Source organism: Diuraphis noxia, unplaced genomic scaffold (genome assembly GCF_037042655.1).
Source record: "Diuraphis noxia isolate RWA-SAM2 unplaced genomic scaffold, SU_Dnox_SAM2 contig0002, whole genome shotgun sequence".
Lineage (NCBI taxonomy): Eukaryota > Metazoa > Arthropoda > Insecta > Hemiptera > Aphididae > Diuraphis > Diuraphis noxia.
Window position 1 is genome coordinate 52,086,280 of NW_028301712.1, and position 21,728 is coordinate 52,108,007.

The 21,728-nt window shown below is 26.6% G+C and overlaps 2 protein-coding genes across 6 annotated transcripts; both read left to right on the top strand.

The window, feature by feature from the left end:
• The first annotated feature begins 1,218 nt into the window (after positions 1 to 1,218).
• On the top strand, positions 1,219 to 9,603 carry niki (nimA-like kinase). Of its 4 annotated transcripts, none has more exons than XM_089221203.1 (17): positions 1,219 to 1,442; positions 1,615 to 1,715; positions 4,993 to 5,160; positions 5,223 to 5,352; positions 5,477 to 5,633; positions 5,713 to 5,898; positions 6,086 to 6,224; positions 6,296 to 6,424; positions 6,486 to 6,688; positions 6,999 to 7,117; positions 7,258 to 7,375; positions 7,464 to 7,591; positions 7,705 to 7,840; positions 7,907 to 8,072; positions 8,394 to 8,612; positions 8,718 to 8,795; positions 8,849 to 9,603. In XM_089221203.1, exons 1-17 carry the CDS (start codon positions 1,289 to 1,291, stop codon positions 9,041 to 9,043), a joined length of 2,526 nt encoding a protein of 841 aa, XP_089077329.1. In that variant the 5' UTR covers positions 1,219 to 1,288; the 3' UTR covers positions 9,044 to 9,603. The 4 variants fall into 4 exon arrangements, with proteins under 4 accessions (XP_089077329.1, XP_089077330.1, XP_089077332.1 ...); XM_089221204.1 differs by having other exon boundaries at positions 7,002 to 7,117; XM_089221205.1 differs by having other exon boundaries at positions 1,437 to 1,531.
• A 3,210-nt stretch (positions 9,604 to 12,813) lies between these two features.
• On the top strand, positions 12,814 to 21,397 carry LOC107168981 (salivary peroxidase/catechol oxidase-like). 2 transcript variants are annotated; one of them, XM_015518553.2, is made up of 13 exons: positions 12,814 to 12,931; positions 13,025 to 13,154; positions 13,336 to 13,538; positions 13,620 to 13,793; positions 14,675 to 14,853; positions 14,993 to 15,191; positions 16,854 to 17,051; positions 17,805 to 17,952; positions 19,232 to 19,388; positions 19,459 to 19,632; positions 19,737 to 19,935; positions 20,078 to 20,180; positions 21,171 to 21,397. In XM_015518553.2, exons 1-13 carry the CDS (start codon positions 12,841 to 12,843, stop codon positions 21,232 to 21,234), a joined length of 2,019 nt encoding a protein of 672 aa, XP_015374039.1. In that variant the 5' UTR covers positions 12,814 to 12,840; the 3' UTR covers positions 21,235 to 21,397. The 2 variants fall into 2 exon arrangements, with proteins under 2 accessions (XP_015374039.1, XP_089077337.1); XM_089221211.1 differs by having other exon boundaries at positions 12,821 to 12,931; positions 13,010 to 13,154.
• The last annotated feature ends 331 nt before the right edge of the window (positions 21,398 to 21,728 follow it).

Genomic DNA, 21,728 nt, shown 5'->3' on the forward strand with positions numbered 1-21,728 from the left:
TTTTGACAACATACATAAAAATCACGAAAATTCACAAATTATTTTATGCTAGAAATTCATAAAAAAAAATTTATTTTAAATCTAAGATTTGACTTTTCATAATCTATATTATATCCTAGACAGATAAACCGTCTTCGCTCAGAATCGTTTTTCGTATACAATGATATAATATCATTGGATTCAAATTTAATTCCATCCATTACAGTAACCCACTTGTAACCTACTGTACAGCAGAGCGACATCCACGACTTACCCGCCTTTTTTATGTTTTGAACATTCTCGTATACTACTTGATCTAATAACCTTCTATTTCCTTATTACAAATGTATAAGTTATGTTACTTGAACTGAATTTCATTGTATTAAAAACTAAAAATTATGATAATCAACATAAGTATTTAATGGACAATAATAAAATGAAATATGTGCAACTTTTATTTTTTAAATTATTGTTAATATCAGATAAACCAAAAAAAATTTAATGCGAATCTATTACATTTGTTTTAAGGAAGATTTTCTTAGCGTACCACCCAATAGCTTTTCATGTACTCATAAGCGGTGTCGCAGTTTAAAAATCGCTTCCCTAGAATATTCACAAACCTAGACGGAAAAATTACAACTATTATACTATATAAAATTGTTCTTATGTATCAAAAATTCAAAATATATTTTAATTTATAACCATAAACTCACAAATGATATTTAAATAACAGATATATTTTTCAAAATCGTGTTATAGACTATTAGTGATTCCATAAATATAATTTACTAGTTATTTATTTAAAATACATCGTTCAACAGTGCAAAATATTCGATTTGAAATAAAATACTATTTTTTCAATCAATAGATACCTACCTATTACCACTGTCTAAATAAAACAAATTAACTCTTTAATGTGTACCTATATGGCTATATAGTACCTATACACAAAGTTTAACCAAAATCGGTGATATGGCTAACCTAAACCTAATCGATATTCTACAATAAGCGCACGATGACCTGTCCGATTTTTTATTATTATTTATTTTTTATTTTAATTTAGGACACCGTTCAAAAAGGTTTTAAGCCCAAGCAAGGGTCGTGCGTGTTATTATTATTCTTTTTTTTCAATCAGTTGCCTTAGTAACGTTTACGGCAACATACAAAAAGATCGTATATACGATATATATAAATCGCACGGGTTCAAAAACACCGTTCAGTCAGTAGACATCATTTTTCCCGAATAACAGTTCTGGCTTAACGCGTGTATCTACCTGTACAAATAGAATATTAAAATATTATCAATATTATGGACTATAATTTATATTATGGTGTTAAATCCAATCGTTTATTGATAGTTTCCAATCGAGCACCGCAATTCACGACGGCAGTAAAAAATACCTTGCCGGGTGTTTTTGTTGTGAGGTATAACTATGACACGTCATCGCTGGACGACATTATCTGTACGTACATGTATACTCGTATATTACAGATCGATTTACTTTAGACGGGTAGATATAATGACATCTAAAAGATATTTTTCACAATTAACGTACGATCGAAAATAGATTATTCCATTATCGAAAAATTGAAAAACAGACAGTAAATATTTGAGATTTTTGTTTATTTTCACAGCAAAAGTAGATGACAAAATGCAACATCGAAAAGTGAAAAGTATTGCTATTCTTGTGCATTCGGACCAAACACAATTCTACATTTGCTCTACAAACGAAAAAGTATTAAACTTACATGATTAAGCTACTAATATAATAAAATAATAAAAACAAATTAGCTTATAAAATATTTTCAATCCTATTTAGCACGGATGACAAATACGATATGTTCAATGACAATATATTTGAAAATTAAAAAAAAGAAGCGGTTAAGTCGTGGATGTCGCTCTGCTGTACCGTAGGTTACAAGTGGGTTACTGTAATGGATGGAATTAAATTTTAATCCAATGATATTATCATTGTATACGAAAAACGATTCTGAGCGGAAATGGTTTATCTATCTAAGTAGTATATATTTGTATGTTCAGAACACCTTTTTTTACAGGGAGATTCGTTAAATTCAAGCGGACATTTCTACATGCTCCACCATGTAACGAAAAATCTCAATTTGTTTTTAGACAAAATTTTACGCTAACTCGGATTTACCATGTAACACAATACGGTGTTAACACATATATTGTCCACCTATTTACCCCTCACATTAAAGTATTTACTGTGTACAAATCAATTTTTTTTTTTACCAAAATTTATTGTAAACTGAAATAATTCAATATATTATATTAGAGTGTTCTAAGGACAGCATTCCCATTTGAACTTTTTTTTTTTTTGGTTAGTACACGGTAAATATTTTTGTGTGAGTGGTAAATAGATGGCAAATGATTGTGTTATAAAGTAAATCTGAGTTAGCGAAACATTCCGTCAAAAAAAAAAATTGACTACAGTGGAAAAAGTGCTCAGAACATTTAGGTTTTTGAGATTTTTGCTACACGGTGGAGCATGTAGAAATACCCACCTTGAAATGAAGAAATCTCCCTGTAAAAAAAGTGCTCAGAACATACAAATATAAACTACTTGTCTAGTATATATTATAGATTATTAAAAATTTTCAAATCTTAGATTTAAAAAGAAATTTTTTTATGAATTTCTAGCTTAAAATAATTTGCGAATTTTTGTGATTTTTACGTATTTTGTCAAAATTCAAACTTTGAATGCTTGTAAAAAAAAATTTGTGACAATGAAATTCTTTTATTTTCAACTACTATTGTAACAATATGTTAAAAGCCTTGTATTTTCAAGCTTTTCTACCCAAAAAATAAAATTTTTATCGATATTAATTTTAAAAAAACTAATAATTATTTAAAATTGCATATGCCTGTAAATAATTCAATAAAATTCAAAATTTTTTTAAATTTCATGATGGATAGAATATACTTACATAAACATTCAGTGAAAATTTCATGTATCTATGGTTGTTTTTTTAAAGTTACATCAAAATCCAAAATCGATTTTGTCAAGAACTGATAGTGCGTAAAAATTCTTGTTTTTTGATTCTGAACGAAGTGATGAATGTATTGATTTTACAATGATGTGTGTGTGTTTTTTTTTTTTTTTTTGTGTCTGTGTACAGCATAACTAGTCGAAATAATGCTTCGATTTCAAACTTTGGGGGTGGTTTCCGATGTAAAAGTGAAGATCCTTGGTGCATTATAGAGGTCAAAAGTAAACATTTTCCAACAGTTTTCAAAAAAATCGAGAAAAACAAAAAATAAATGACAGAAAAACGGGAATTTTTACGCAAAATCAGTTTTCGACCAAATTGATTTTTTTATATGGTTGTAATTCAAAAACTAATCACTGTAAATACTTGAAGTTTTCACCAAATGTTTATGTTAGTGTTATCTATATACAGTTTAATTTTCAAAAATTTTTGAGTTTTTTTGAGTTATTTATAGATCACTGAAATTTTCAATTAAAATTGCATATGCCTGTAAATAATTCAATAAAAGTCAAATTTTTTTAAAATTTCATGATGGATAGAATATACTTACATAAACATTCAGTGAAAATTTCATGTATCTATGGTCGTTTTTTTAAAGTTACATCAAAATCCAAAATCGATTTTGTCAAGAACTGATAGAGCGTAAAAATTCCTTAATTTTTAGTTTAATTATCCCGATAATTTATAAAAATATTGAGAATTTTTTACTATTGACCCCCCAAAGTACAAACAAGATTCACTTTCTGATTTAACAAAGAACTGAAGTCAAAAATCGAAGCATTTTTACTGTCCCAAAACGTGATGACAGACAAAAAAAAAACACATCATGCTAAAATCAATACATACCTCGCTCCGCTCAGTAGCTAAAGAAACTACTGGCAATGTTGAATTTTTTTTACGTATGTTGTCATAATTTGAATTTTGACAAAATACGTAAAAATCACAAAAATTCGCAAATTATTTTAAGCTAGAAATTCATAAAAAAATTTCTTTTTAAATCTAAGATTTGAAAATTTTTAATAATTTATAATATATCCTAGACAGATAAACCGTCTCTGCTCAGAATCGTTTTTCGTATACAATGATACAATGTCATTAAATTAAAATTTAATTCCATCCATTACAGTAACCCACTTGTAATCTATTGTACAGCACAGCAATATCCACTTTCCCGCTTTTTATAGTTATTATTTATAATAATTTTAGTAACATTTTTACTATAACATATATTAATGTAAAATTAATGATATAAATGTAGCAAAAATTATTGAAAAAAATAAACTAGTATTGTTTTTAGAAATATTTTTTTTCATATTACTTGATGGATTTTTATATCTAGCTGACGATATTATGCTGTTGATTGCGTGGTAATATCATAGAGTAATATTACTCTATGGGTAATATACTCTGACCAATCTCTCTCGGTTAATCATTTCCTTTGAACCTTTGAGTTTACATAATTTAATAAAGAAAAGAGAGTCAGCAAAGTTTGAAAATATCATTGTTGATAAGCAAATATTAATAAATCAATATAAATCATTTGGTCAGAATGAAAGATAAAAAATATATTCCATACTTCTAATGCCGAATTTTCAATACCATATTCTTTTTCTTCGTTATGTTCGGTTCCATTTAAATCTTTCGATACGTCCTGCATATTCAATGTCGTTTATTTTTTTAAGAATGTTAACCTAAAAATCTAAGAGTGTATATGGACACAAGTCTTTTCCAGTGCCATTGAAAATTTCTATAACACCAGCCTTGGCACGTGAGCCACTTAAATTCATTTCTGGATTGTTGAAAAAATTTCAATTTTATAATATACCTGAAAGTCATATTGAAACAATAAACTAACCTATCCACAACGCATATAATTAATTAAATTCAACGAACAGAGTATTCAATGTTGAAATATTAATATTTATAAAACCATCGTGCTTAAAATACATTAATAATTACAAATAATACCTAGTATAAGAACGATTTACTAATAAATTATAGGTTTTGAATGGTGATAGTGTAATTGACGATCCGGATATAAATTATTTTCTGAAGTCGTTGTCAGATTATTGTCATCGTGGATCATCGAGACTGGACTTTTTCAACAGTTGTTTGGCTTCGAGTTGTGTCAAATACCAATTGTGCTTAGCCCTGCGACATTTGACTCAGGTATTTTTCTTCTGCTCCAGTCGTTTTTTTTTCTTGGCGTATTCTATTCGGAAATATTTCAGTGCGATGTAGGCATATGGTCCGATCTAATGGGAGAAGAATGTAATGGTGAATTATATTTTAGTTCTTCTGATATACGACCTACCAAGACTGCTTTAGATGGGTATCAGCGAATTCGAACTGTTGGGAAAGGTAAGTCAAAAAATATATGACCATGTCATAATACTTATAATATAGACGTAAACATATTGTAAACTAATATAATATTAATTCGAGTTCCAATTATAGTAATTATATTTTATATATAAATTCCCAGGAGCGTTTGGAGTGGCCACTTTGTACCGAAACACAAATAAAAATAATTTAGTTGTAATCAAACAGATAAACATGCTAGATATGACTGCACAAGAGAGACAGCTAGCTTTGAACGAAGCTAAAGTCTTATCGTTACTCAGCCATCCACATATAATAAGGTTATAATATAATTTGAAAATCATGAAAATCGTTTTAAATCTAAAAATTTTATTTTATTTTTTTCGATTTCAACCATAGTTATTATGGGAGTTTTGAAATGGACGGTGTTCTCATGATTGAAATGGAATATGCAGATGGTGGTACTCTAGCAGAGTATTTGATCGGTCGTAATACCAATTTATTACCCGAAAGACAAATTTTAGAAATGTTCTTACAAATGTCTGAAGCAATTCAATGCATTCATCAACGTAATATTTTACACAGGTAATAATTTGAGCCGTATTAGTATGAATATTTTTAAAAACAAAGATTGCGTGCTATTGCGAGACATATCTTGGAATATATGATCATTCAAATTAATTTTATGTGTATTTTATGACTATTTAATAAATTTAAAAAATAAAGCAATTATTTATATTTATATAAGTATGGAAAATGTTGATTTTTTTAGAGACTTAAAGACAACAAATGTTTTTCTAACAAAAAAACGTCAAATAAAGTTAGGAGATTTCGGTATTTCAAAAATAATGACCACGAAGTTACAAGCGTTAACAGTTGTTGGAACACCATACTACATAAGTCCAGAAATGGTAAGTAGGTACCAATACAGTTTTAAATAAATGTCCATTTTAAATATATTACATTTTATCAATTTATATAGTGTGAGGGTAAACAATATGATCAGAAATCCGATATTTGGGCATTGGGTTGTATATTGTACGAGATGGCGAGTCTTCAGCGTACTTTTGATGCTTCCAATTTACCGGCACTAATTCATTTTATAACAAAAGTACCTCTACTAATTATAAAATAATTTTCTCATACAATAATATATTTTTTAAATTTTTTAGGAACATTTTGCTCCAATACCATTGTGTTATTCATTAAATTTAAAAAAATTGGTGAACGATTTACTGCAAAAAGATCCACTCCGAAGACCCAGTGCCAATTATTTAGTCGAAACAGTGCCTGATTTTATTGATTTTATAACCGATTCTAATTGGGTTCATGAAAACAGTGAATTCGAATCAAATAGTGAAGATTTACTAAACAGGTTATTATTCATATATTACAGAGACATTGTTTATTGCTATATAATATATAATAAATACATTATATAATATATTGTACAGTAAAATCTCTTTATAACGGAATCAACAGTACCAACTGATTATTTGGTTATAAAAGAATTTCCCTTACATAGAGAGACTAAAATATACGAGATATAAGTATGTGAAAATGTAGTTTTTTACGTTGTACGGAGATATCTGTCTTATAGTGGGTTTGTTACAAAGAGCATTTACTGTATACCCACTTGTATATTACATGGGAGTTTTTAATAAATAAAATATTTTATTATAAAGCAGATCGGTGGTATATCAATTTTCATCTCCAACAAGTTTGACACCGATTCAACTACCGTTTAGGGTCCAAATTGTACAACTTGCAGTGAGTCAGACACATTTCGTCGCCCTTACGAGTGGTAAACCATAACACAGTATATTTTATAACCGCATAATAATCTTTTTTTTTTATATATATAATTTAATACTTATAATATTATATGATATACTCTTAAGCAATATTATAATGTGATAAGTACAAAATATTTTCTGTTCACAGATTACTCAATTTTCACTTGGGGTGAAGACAAACATGGGCAATTGGGTCACGGTGAAGAAACTCCGTGGAAAAACGATCCACAATGCGTAGTCTCGTTATTGGACAAACACATTACCCAGTTAGTCAATACAAAAAATTATAATAATAAAAAAAAAAAACGATATTAATTACAAATCGTTATATTATCTTGCATTTGATTTCAATAGAGTTGGAGCAGGTCAAAATTTTAGTGTTTTTGTTAGCAGCACAGGTCTCGTAATGACCACCGGCGACGGTAAATATGGTGCTCTTGGTCACGGTGATTGGAATAGCATTTCCATACCGAAACTTATAGGTAGATAAAGATTGCATTATAGTATCAATTACGATAATAATTCCATAATAAAAAAAAAAAAATGGTATTATCGATAAATCATTAAACAAAACAAAATTATTTCTATCCGTTAGACTTTTTACTAAAAGTAGACGTGGTGAAAATTTCTTGTGGAAATCATCATGTCGCAGCATTGACGAATGAAGGTCAACTTTACACTTGGGGTCGTGGAAATCATGGGCAGCTGGGTCTGGGAAATTTACAAGACTGGTAATTACGATGTTTTCTCCGTCTCTAACGATATTGGTTAATATTTCCATTAATTTTTGTGTTTAGCTGTTTTCCGATTTTGGTCAATTGGCATATCGACGAGAAAATCGAATCAATTCAATGCGGTCCCGAATGTACGGCCATAATTACAGACTGTCAAAACGTGTACGCTTGTGGCTTGAATAAATGCAATAAACTTGGTCTGAACCGCCCGTCTTTATTTAAACTTAAAGTAATAATAATATTTTACATATTATACAATATATCAATTATTTTGCTCTTTATGTTCATATAACAATTATATTGATTATTGATCTCATTGAATAGCACACATACCATCGAAAATATGAATATAAATGGTGAAACGTAATTTAATTTGGTATCATTGTGGTTAAAAAATAAACTGAATGTTAAATTTCTTGTTTATATTTATTATATTATATAATTTATGATTTTCTGATTTCCTGATTTACAATACATATTTAACGTGTACCTATTATTCAAATTCCAACCTTGAATTTTATAATGTTATACCGTTAAATTTAATTTTCAGTTTAAAGAAGTACCATTTGAAAGTTTATTCACCAAAGTGAAATTCTTAGATGGATTACGAGTGACTTATGTATGTTTTGGTGAGTGTCATAGTGCCGCTATAACTGCACAGGGTCACGTAGTCATTTGGGGAAGTAACATTTACTCCCAACGAGGGAAATTGCATGTGTCTCAAAACAAACCGAATCTTCTCCAGTTACCTGGTTACAGCAAAGCACAAGTACTTAAATACTATACTTGAACAAATTAAAATATAATATATTATATATGTTAATCAGTAATTAATATATTAAAAATAAAATAATATTATTGTAATACTTCTAAGATTATCGATTGTGGACCGACGTACACATTAATTGGTACAGATGACAATGCCGTAATGTTTTGTGGTACACGTTTTTCTGTAAGTTTCATGATATGTGCATATTATTTTTTGCTCATATTTCAATGTTACAGATGGACACTAAAACGCTGACTCAAATGACTTCGATGTTTACATCAGAAGTCATTGCTCGACCAAAAGTGATACTCGGTTTATACGCCACTGATGAACAGATCGATAAAGGCCAGTTGTTGGTACTTAATTCACTTCAGGCAGTCGGTCACAATTTGATGATAACAGTTGATACATTTTTAAGGGTTAATAGTTAAATTTGATTTTCAAATATAGACATGACGTCTTTATGTTAAAAAATTTTTTTTTAGTCGTTTAAAAACATACACTTTTTAATATTGACACTTCATACAAAAATATTCCTTAAACATAAATCTATTTCTGTTTAATCAGTTTAAATATTTTGTATAAAGTAAATTAAAAGCTTATATAGCTTATCAAGTAACCAGATTGAACTATAGTATTTAAGTTACTTAAAACTACTTTTTCTAGTTTTTTACTAAACAAAAATTATGACTGGTTAATCAAACTTGTAATAATAACAATTAATTTAATAAAGTGACTCCTTAATAATAACAATTATTTAATATAATTATATTAGTCTTAATGTATATCAAAATGTTTGATCATCAATCTTAATATTAATATAGAAATTAAAACTCGTGTTAAATGTTCGACCGTGGTTTTAACTGATTGGCGATGGCCACTAAATACGTAATCTTATGATTTTTATTTTTATTTCAAATTATACATATTATATACTTATTATATTATTATATTATTGTATACCGAAACCCAAAAAACTCGAAGTTATAAAGTTCTACGTGTTTTTATTCCTTGCTTAACGAAATATTTACTTAGCATATTATATAGGTAGTTAAAAGTTGTTAATATTAATGAGGCAATATTGCAATAACAACGCACCTATACAATTCCCAAATCATTATATAAGGTAATATATCTCTCTTAGACCATTATGAAATCAAAAAAATTATGTATTACTACATACGTATTACTTTTAGGCTTTAGTATTTATTATTTACAATTAATGGTGAACACATGGTGTTTTATTTTATGGTGAATTGATAACTGTTTTATTTTATTTATTATTGTTTCTTCGATAAATAATATAATTATACCATACATATTATATAATGACCATAGCTATTTCCAAGCTTAGTTCTTAATTTCAATTTTAGCTGCTTGTTTTTAATGCAATTCACATTTATTTATGAATTTGGTCAACATATTTATTGTTTAAATATTATAAATTATAATCCATAGCATACACAATTATATTGTTTTTTTTTTTTTTTTTTTTTAATGTTGTAATATAATTATTAATGCTTACAAGGTTGTAGTTTAAAACGAGATTGAAAACTGTTACTAATAAACTGTTACAATTGCAATTTAATATTGACGTTTGAAAAAAAAGTGCCTATACTAAGACCTCTATGAAGAAATAATTGTTTAGTGCTCACTAAAGGTTAAGTTTAAAAAATAAAAATAAAAAATAAAAAATAGATGTTAAAAACTATATTTCTGTAATTATAACTTATGAAATAAACTAATAGGTACATGGAAATGCAGTTCTATTTGAACACGATTATTCAATCTATTAGTTTTTTCTCTATAATGTATAATATAAAAATGTAATCATTTATCAACCAAAAGTGAAACCAGTATATGAAAATAATTATTTCTAATAAATAGTTGATAATGATCTAATGAAATAAATATAGTTTTGAAGTTTTGATATCCACAATGCCCTTCACAATCCTATTTAATCAGAGTTTGTTAAGAATTACGAGTACCTACATTATATAATATTATTCACCTATAATGTAAGCTACAGGTGACCAGACACGGGGGACTTCATGCGTACCGTCTATGATCTTCATTATTAATGCAAATTTGTTATAATTATCAATTTAACCAACGTGAGGGACGATAAGTAACAAACAAATGCGCTCCTAAGTAGTTCACGAATTAATATTGGTGATTTAAGTGACTCCGAAGGCACATGTCACAAATTTATCATCCTAATTATTTTTTAACGAGTTCAAAGCATTTAGATAAAATATAAACAATTAATGCATAAACAAATATGCAATATAAACTAATAATTATTTCTTAATAAATAAAAAAGTATTTGACGGTATTGATGTGACATTATAAAAACTTAAATCATGGTAGATAATTCTTATTAGTGTTCAATCGCTATACCTTTAAAAACGTTATGAAAACATTAAATATTTTAATTACAATTATATAATTATATATACATAATTTAATTATAATTATATTTACGTAAAATAAGTTTTTTACAAATTTTTATTTTTTTAGTAGTTCAATACGAATAACCATAGATTGTTAATCTGAAATATTCATAAAATACTTACATTTGTATTTATTTAGACATTTTATTATATTTTAGTTATAATTTTAGTGAAATCAGATATTTAAATGAAAAAATTCTAATAATTTTAATTATTAGAAAATTTTAATCTTAAGGACTTGATATTTTTAACCATTACATAATATATATTTTCTAATCTTATGCAAAATATTATACTCCAGGATACAGTGATTAAATTTAAAAAAAAAATTAAATGTCGTGGAATTAAGTGCACTTTTAAATTAAATTTGGTGTTTAACATAATTTATAATAAGTTCAATCCAAAATACATTTTTTGTTTTCCCATTTATAATTAGTTGACTCGTGATCACAAAATTTTCTCATATAAAAATCCGGTTAAGCCGGTTAAGGCCTTGAAGAGACTCATTCAATTTAACAACTTATGATCTATTTTCTTACAATTTGTACAACCAACCAAACATCATAGTTTTTAATTCTACCATTCGGTCTGATACAATATCTACCTACTATAGGTACTAAAGTATACTAGGTCATAACTTATAAGTTATAACGGTTATGCTATAAAGTAGGTTGGTAACATAAATACAATTAAATGGATACTATTATCGACATTACACAATAATATAGTATTAATACCAGCAACAATACCGGGATTTTTAAAGTGAAAATAGATATCTAATTTTAAAACAAACAAAATTACTAAGAAATGAATTAAGCAATAATTATATATTTATATGCCTACCTAATAAAAAAATATAAACGTAAAGACATTTAAATTAATCGTGTTTTTGTCACTCAGATAGTATATAGATACCTTACATACTTCACTTATCCTATATTGGCATATTATGCAGAGTCGTAAATGTTGACAAGAGAACGCTAATACACATCCATTTGTTGTTTCCGTCTTACAAGTGCATAACATAACAAATTTACTCTCAGTAGATCACATTTAGATCCGTTAATTTAAAAATTAGAACTAATCGACCTATTATGAAACTTGATGCTAAGAACGTTACATGCGTTTGTATGTTGGATTTTTTTACAATAGTTCAATTTTGTAGCAAGTTATGCATTTGTAAAAAAGTATAAATTAAAAATACTCATAATACTCACCTAAAAACTAAGTTATCGCAAAAAAAAACCCCGCATATAAATACCGATAATGTTCTTACCATAAAGTTTCATAATAGATCAATTTACTTTAATTTTCAAACTAACGGAATTAAACTTGATCCTCTAAGCGTGAATTTGGTATATTTCGCACTACTAAGAAAAAGACAACAAATATGTGTGTAGCGTACTAGCGTCCTCTTAAATAAAAAAGAAACAGACAAGACAAGCTCAAAAATAATACTAAAAATATAACTGTTGATTAACTATCTATAATCTGTTCTTACAACCATAACAGTTATGCACTTATATGTTCAATGCAATTAAACATAAAGACCACAGAACCGGTAGTTTGTATTTAAATTAAATCGTAAGAAACAATTTTGTTATTTGCTAACATTTTAAATTTATTTTATTGCAACGTGATATATTTTATGTGATGGTAAATTATGTAAACGTCAGCACAGTCAAACTGATACATAACTAAATAGGACTATGGATATCTAAATGTATAAAACTAATATCAGTCACAGTAGTCACGTTATTTATTAGAGTTCAACAATGGAGAGAGTTATAATTTTGTTAGTCTTTCTTGTCAGCTTATCGTGTGACTGTGACAATTCTCATAATGTAAAAAACGAATCCAACGCATGTAAATAAATAGTTTAATCTAAAATTTGTTGATAATTATAATAATAATATGTTGGCTATAATTTTGTAACAATATTAGATTCTTATGTTGCAGACACTTATGGTACGCCAAAAATACGTGCCAGGAATGAGATTGTAAAGACCAACAATATTCAAGGTGAAGAGACACAAGATTTTACAATGAGCGATGTGCCAGTATTAGATACATATCCTTCTAAGATACCGTAAATTAAAATCAAAATACTATAATCATTATAATAACAATACCAATCTACCTACTTATTTTTCGTTAAAATTTAGTTATTTTTTGTTTAATTATATCATATTATTAAATATCTTTATATATATAATATATAATGTATTATTTTAGTAGTATGATATAGTTAATAATAATAATTATTATAGGTCTTTAATGGACCCTTCAAGGTGCACTGGATTTCTGAATCCACAAGAAATTAGTCTCGCGGACCAATGTTTTCCTAGGCCCCAGTGTGATTTTTTTAACAAGTACAGAACCATAGATGGTAGTTGTAATAATTTACTATACCCAACTTGGGGACAAACCAACACAGCAAACACTCGAATTATTCAAGCAAATTATTCAGATGGTATATATTTTATTGAATACCTATTACAAAATACCTAATGTTTAATTGTTATATAATTATAATAAAATTATTTAATCACAGGTTATTCCCAGCCAAGAAAATCGGTATCTGGTCGTGAATTACCAGAAGTCAGAAAAATACGTAAGACTATATTTAAAGACGTTGACAAATCTTCACCGAAACATAATTTATTTGTCATGCAGTATGCCCAAATCATTACACACGATACAGCAAACACATTAATCAAAGAAAAAGGTAAGCGTTTCCAAAAATAATAATAGTTTTTACAATGCAGAATGTAAAATTATTGATTAAAAACGATTCGTATCTATTTGAAAATAAATATTTAAAACGGAGATGGTTAAGTAAACACAATAATTTGACGACTCCATTGATTATTTTTAAAACGTCAATTGATCAATGCTAAGTAATTACAAGTTAAAAAACTAATATTATTTAAATTTTACTCAAACTGATAAAATACCTAATTAAATTTAAGTGAAAAATACTATACATATTAACATATTATAATAATAGAGAATCAAAATTAACTCCCTAATTTTGCTTTAACTTCACTTATTTCTTGTTGTTATTGTTACCGTTTAAAAATTCAAAATGCGATCTTACTAAAATTTAAATTTTGTTCGATTTAAATGTTACGTTGTATAGTAGGCTAAAATGAAATACTCAAAAAATTTTAGTATAAGTTGAAATTTTAGTTAAGATTTTATTACTAACAATTAGCTAACTAAAAATCAGAAACCAACACCTAGCAATATAAACAGTAGGTAGTAAATTAATAATACATGTGTATTGTGTATCATTTATTTTGCTTTTATTTTTTTTGTAGATCTTAATAAAATATGTAATTTATTAAAACAGGTAATTATCAATATATCATATCATTATTTTCCCATATTATGCATGATTTGAAAACAAAAAATATATTTTTTTAATAAGTCTAGCAATATATATATATATATATATATTAATTATCTGTTCGTAATATACGTGTACGATAGGATATTTCAATTCAAAATACAAGAAGAATGATTATTTGTTAATTGTAATTTAAATAGGATAATTCCAAACACATTCCATATTTTTGAAATCTAAACGATATAATTATTTAAAAGGACCTTATGGCCCAGTAAAGTGTTGCAATGATGATGGTTCAACGCCAGAAATTCTACCAAAAGAATGCCTTCAGATTAGAATCCCATACGACGAACCAGAGTCAAAATACCGATGCTTATCCATTCCCAGAGCACTTGACACATCGGATAAGGGTTGTAACATTAAACCGGTCAGACAAGTAAGTAATTGTACTCATTATACGTAGGTAAATTCTAAAAGAATATAATCATAATTTTCATCAGTTAATAATATAAATCAAATATAGCTTTATAACAAAAATTAAAAATTAAAAATTAGCATTAATTTGTTAATTTTAGATATTTGGAGCCTCCAGTTTTATCGACGCATCGGTATTATATGGGTCGGACTATGAAACATCGCTTTCTATAAGAACATTTAAATACGGAAAGCTCAGGCGACAATTGGGACCTAACGGAAAATCGTTCTTACCTAATATAAAAAAAGCCACAGAACTTTGTAACGTAACTCAAGATAGCACAGTGTGCTACCTTTCAGGTAATATAATAATAATATCGTAATTTGTAATTTAAAAACAATATCTAGATCAGTAGATACTTGTTCGTTATTAAATTCATAAATAGCAAATCTGGCGATAACTGATATATAATAATAGTTGTTAACTTTGATTAAAATGTAAATCTTTAAATATAGGTAATAAGTAGAAATTAAGCAGGTATGTAAGTAATTAATGTAAATTTAATATGTAACGCCGGCTAATAACCATGTAGTTGATGCCATAAACAATTAATAAAAATAAATAAAAATAATAGTTGTTTTAAGTACCTACTTATAATTTATAAATGAACAATTCATATTCAAAAACTTCGTGAAAATATATTAATCAATATAAATTCATGAAACATAAACAATTTATTAATATAGTATAATATACATATTATAAGTGGGCCGGTAACCTATTCGACAATCTTTTGTTTGAAAGTCAAAAATTTAAGATTGACAGTTCATATAATCGATAAATCTTCTCTTCGAATAGTCTTGTATTTGATTAATTATAATATGTTCGAAAGGCTATTTGTTAGAATTCAAAAATAAAACTGGCAATCTAATTTAACTCTTTAGGTGTTAATTTTTTCATTTGATCAAAATCAAAAGTCTTGGAACAAAAATGTAAGTTTCCCATAAGTTATTTTAATATAAGCTGAGCATATTGAAGGTACACATTCAGAGTTTATGTTATTAGCATTTAAGGTTCAATGTTGAACAGAATTCAACAAAGCCGTAAAAGATTTTAATTTAAATAGTTGTGGATTAAAAATTGTAAACAAGATTTTTCAAAAGTCTATAACCAAAATCTAAAATTCGTATATACCTATATAGTTATTTTAAGAAATATTTTAAGTTCAAATTTAGACGAAATAAGATATTTTAGCAATTATTAACTATACCTGCCTATCAATTAATTTGATTATTTATTCAAGTATGCTAGGTTGACAAGGGATGGTCTCCGTTAAGAATCATTTTTTTTTATACAATTATCATTAAATTCAAATTTAACACATCCATTATAGTATTACAATGACATATTCGACAATAATTACTGAATATCAGAACGGTACCCATTTGTCCACCTTATTTTAAATTGTAGCTATATTATAAAACAATAATTATAATAATTTAAAAAAAAAAACTATTAACACTGAAAATACAAATGATGCATTCAAACACTGACTGATATTTATGTAATGATTGGAAATATAGATAGAGCAATTTTACATAACCACTTTTTGACTTTAAAACAATAAATCAATATAATCTGTTTTCTGTGTTGAGTGCAATATGCCGAAATATTTAAGGTGTGTAATTCAACCTTGCCTAAAAGCACGTATAAGCCGTAAAACTGTAAAATGTTATTTTAATTTTGGATTCACGTTACTTAATGTGCTGAACTTGCATTATGTGGTATGTACATAATTGTATAATATTTTAAGTAAACATATAAAATAATAAAGGATACAACTAAAATGTGTGTGAATGAACACATATAACAGTTGTATTTAATAATTCTACTTCAATATTTACAATATTTAAATGTTTTATAACTTTTTCTTTTTATTCACATTTAATTATAATAATTAACATTATGTCTTATGTGAGTATAATATTGCAATATATTATTATGTATTTGTTTTTTACCAGGTGACCCAAGAATTAACATACATCCAGAAATGGCAGTTGTTACAACTTCATTGTTGAGACTACATAACTATATATGTGATGAGCTTAGTGGCTTGAACCCCAATTGGAATGATGAGCGAATATACCAAGAATCCAGAAGAATACTCATCGCAATGCATCAACACATTACATACAATGAACTCGTTCCAATAATTTTAGGTTGGTCATATAATAGAAAATGTAATAATTTTGCACAAGTGAGATATAAACTTAATTCAATTCTATAAATGCAATCGTATCTTATTCTTGCACACAATATTAGAATATTAGATGTTGGCAGTCTTGTAAAAGATACTTTTTAAAAGTATTCAAGTACAGATAAAAATACTTATTTTGAAAAGTATTTAGAATACCTACATATTTTAATCCTCAGCAAAAAAACAGTAGTTTAGCACAAATAAAATATACTTTCAATTTTTTGTTTCAAGTATATCTTTTATCTTATAAATTAACTGAACTGATTTTAAAATTTTAAGTTAGTTATATATAGCACATATTTTACATCTAATCATTTTGTGAAACTTTAATATACTCAAATGGTGTACATAAAAAAAATCACAAAATGCAACGAAATTGCAAACAAATGTACCCATATTATAATTATTTGAAACAGCGTGAGATTATTTAAATGAGAATAAATCTTGTTATATAACGTAGGCACGCTGAAATAGCATATAAAATGTTCAACCTGTCTAAATGTATGTCATTAAAGAAGATTAAATATTAAACATGGATATTGCATTAAAATATGATAAATGCACTACAGATGTATTTAATATTACCTATTATTAGTTTTAATCGATAAAGGATGAAATATTATTGAATGTGAAAACTATTTACTACCCCGATGACTAATAGATTTAACGAATATTACGCATATATTTAACATCATCTTTATTTTGTTCACTGCAGGAAGAGACTTTGCCAGAGAAAACTATTTACTACCAATGACTAGAGGATTTGACGATAGTTACGATCAATATTTAAATCCAACTACAACCACTAGCTTTACTGCCGCTGCATACAGATCTATGCATAGCTCCATACGTGGATTTCTTGAGTAGGTATATAAAATACAGGGTGTCCCACAGAAATCTGAAATTCTGACAAATGAAATAACTTTTGTTCTAATCAATATTTTTTTTTTAATGTCTTTTAAATATAATCCATAGACACTTGCGCTACATTTTTTATTTTTTAATACTGAAAATAAAAAACTTAAAAATTTATTTGTTTATATAGCCAATTTGTAAATTTGGTTTTCAGAAAAATGTATATGGTAAAAACACTTATTTAAGTCAAAAGGCTGATTTTAAAAATTTTTTTAAATATCAATATTTTCGTTAGGTACATTATAGTAATTTATAGTTTATACATCACATATTATTAAAATAAATACAATAAATAAAATAATTAGTTTTAACATGCACTTATATTTAAAAATGTTCTTATAAAATATTTAAAAAAAAATTTATTATTATTTTTTAAATTACAAGGTTTCTAAGATAAACTAGATCGTAATTTACTTAACAAAAATATTGATATTTAAAAAAATTGTAAAAAATCAGCCATTTGACTTAAATAAGTGTTTTTACCATATAAATTTTTCTACAAATCAGATTTACAAATTGTCTATATTGAATATTTCGAAAAAAATTGTATCAATTTTTAAGTTTTTTATTTTCAGTGTTAAAAAATGTAGCGCAAGTGTTTATGAATTATATTTAAAAGAAATTTTTTTTAAATATTGATTAGAACAAAAGTTATTTCATTTGTCAGAATGTCAGATCTCTGTGGGACACCCTGTATAATAAAAAGAACGATTTTGTGTTGTTCTTGAGACCATCATAATTAAAGATAGGATATTGTTGACTTTTACATTGTTTTCTTTGATCCTATAAAACACTTAATTTGCTAAAAAATTAATTTCATGCTCTTTGATTCAGAATGCCTATAATTTTATTTTGGGTTTTTTTTTAGCTACCTATTAATGAATATTGATCCTTATCATCATTTTTTTATACTTTTTTTTTCCAGGTAGGAAAGATAACATTTTTATTTTTATTCTAAAATTATTTAAAATATTGCTTATGTATTTATTTTCAGTGATTTCTATTCAGACAAACAATGAAAACTAATGAGACAAATTTTAATAATTTTTTTATTATTGCTATTTTATTTCCAATAATTTCATAATTTTTTTTTTTTTTAACTGTAAATTAAACTTAAAGTTTAGATGTTTTCTATTGTCAATACAATTCAAATTTTAAACTACCCTGATATACATCATCATTCCCATTTCTCTAATCACAATCGTAATAGTTTTTATTTTATTACAGATTGGTGAGTGAAACCCGAAAAATAACATCGAGAATACGGTTGAGTGATTTCTTTTTTAAGCCCGATATTGTACAAAGAAAAGATAATTATGATAGCTTCACTAGAGGATTACTTACACAACATGTACAAGAAGTAGATCAATATTTTACAGAAGAGGTACCTATTTACAATATCTATTAGATATTCAGTTACAGTCGCCATTGCTAACTTTTTATTATTTGTTTAGATAAGTGAGTCCGCAATCAGAATTCCGGAAAGACACCAAAGAGTTGACTTAGTCAGCATAGACATGGAACGCGGTAGAGATTACGGAGAGCCACCTTATAATAAATTTAGGAAACTCTGCGGATTGAGTGAAGCTAAGACCTTTGACAGTTTGATCGATCAAATAGACAAAAAAGTAAAACTTCAGATATTTTGCATAGCATTTACATATATATTTTATCAAAATCTATAACGCTTAATGAATTATTTATAATTTATTGAAAAACATATCTAACAAAGCATATTGAGGCCTTATCGAAAATGTACGAACACGTAGACGATATCGACTATTACGTTGCTGGCCTCTTAGAAAAATCAAAACCCGGATCTCTATTAGGTCATACTTTCCAATGTGTTGTTGGAGAAATGTTTTTCAGATTCAAGTATGGTGATCGATATTATTACGAATTCGGAAATCAGATTGGTTCTTTCAAATTAGGTAACTTATACTACCAATCCTATTAAAGTATGGCAACAAGTATAATAAATTATTATATAATTATAATATAATATTTTTTGATACCGCTATTCACTGACCAATGTTATAATAGCCATAAATATCCATATTCTTTGTTTAACAGAACAACTAAATGAAATAAGAAAAACAACCTTAGCACTTATCGTGTGTTTAACATCAGACATTTATTCTGTTCAACGCAATATGTTTGAAATACCCAGTAGTCGGTGAGTATACCTTCTACTACACAACATTATCTTTTCTGTAATTTTAGTCAAACTATTTTTTCATAGGTGCCCATAATATCTAATATTATATAACGATGGACTAATAGAAATATAGTTATTTTTAAATTGACATTGTTTACTGGTTATGGTGAAATAATATGTGATGTGTTCAAGCCTTGAGATAGTAACTAGTAGTATTTGTGGCCAAATTCAAGTCAAGATAATTACCAATTTACAGAAACAAAATATGTGACACATTGTGACACACTATGCATATTGTAGTTAAAGGAAACTGTTTATGTACCTATATCATAATAACACATTAAATCATAGACCTTATACTAATAGTAATAATAAACGGAGGAAGGGTCATGATGTAGTTCTACGCTGCTTGATTGGTCCTGTTGTACAGTTGTACTACACACATGCGTAGTAGTCGATAAAATAAGCCGTAAATAATTGTATATAATATATATATGGATCGCACCACCCAATCCTACAGCCCTTATATGCTCCGTGTACTAGCATTTAATGGATGAACAGAAATATCTATCACCATTTTTAAATTGAAATTTTACGAATGGAGAAATAAATTGAATGTTAAATTAAATTAAGTGCTTATTAGAGATACATGTCTAAATAACAATTGATTTGAGAAACAAGAAATATTTGACGTATATATATTACATATAAGTATTTTGTAATATCATAAACGAACTGTTTCTGTATACAATATACGATATCTAATTTTATATTTTATAGAGAAATAGAAATATCGTTATTTTTAAAATTGATGTTTTTTAGATACTGGTTATGAATGATAGAATAAGTTATGTGCTAAACTACCTATAGTTCAATAATTTAGTTATCTAATTGAATTATTCATTATATTAGGTAATAGTGTTTATAGTAAATCCATGTCAAAATAATAATTATTAATCAACAGAAAAAAATTGTATTTGTGATAATATCGTATTTATAATTTTTCAGTAATCCAATGGTATCCTGCAAATCCATTCCAAAACCTGATTTGTCTGCTTGGAAAGAAGATTAATATTAGAATACAATTCTTGGATTCCATGCATATAATGATATTGTATACTTTCTAAATATTGTACGCCTTTTGGATTAATAAAAGCCGACTCTATAACTTTAATTATAAAATGTATATAATTTATTTAGCTTTTTTTCCAAATAAAAAATACTTTTGGTTTTCATGTAATATAACCTTTTCTTGCTTTTTGCTTCTCTAAAATTAATTTGATGATAAATACGTGATGATTTTATTATAATAGCTTAAATATTTTCGTTTTTAATTTCCTCTCTCAAAATTAAAACTGCTCTCTGATGAACGTGACTATTAAAACATTGTACGGTACTAAGTGATAACATTAAATTATCGTATATAAGTTATACTCATTGTCTTAAAATAACATACAACTCATGAAAATAATTAGAGTTATGTTATTGTATTTCTTATGTTCATTTTTAGCTAAAACAATGAAAAATTAAATCAAAATAATAATAATAATAATAATTTATATTAAA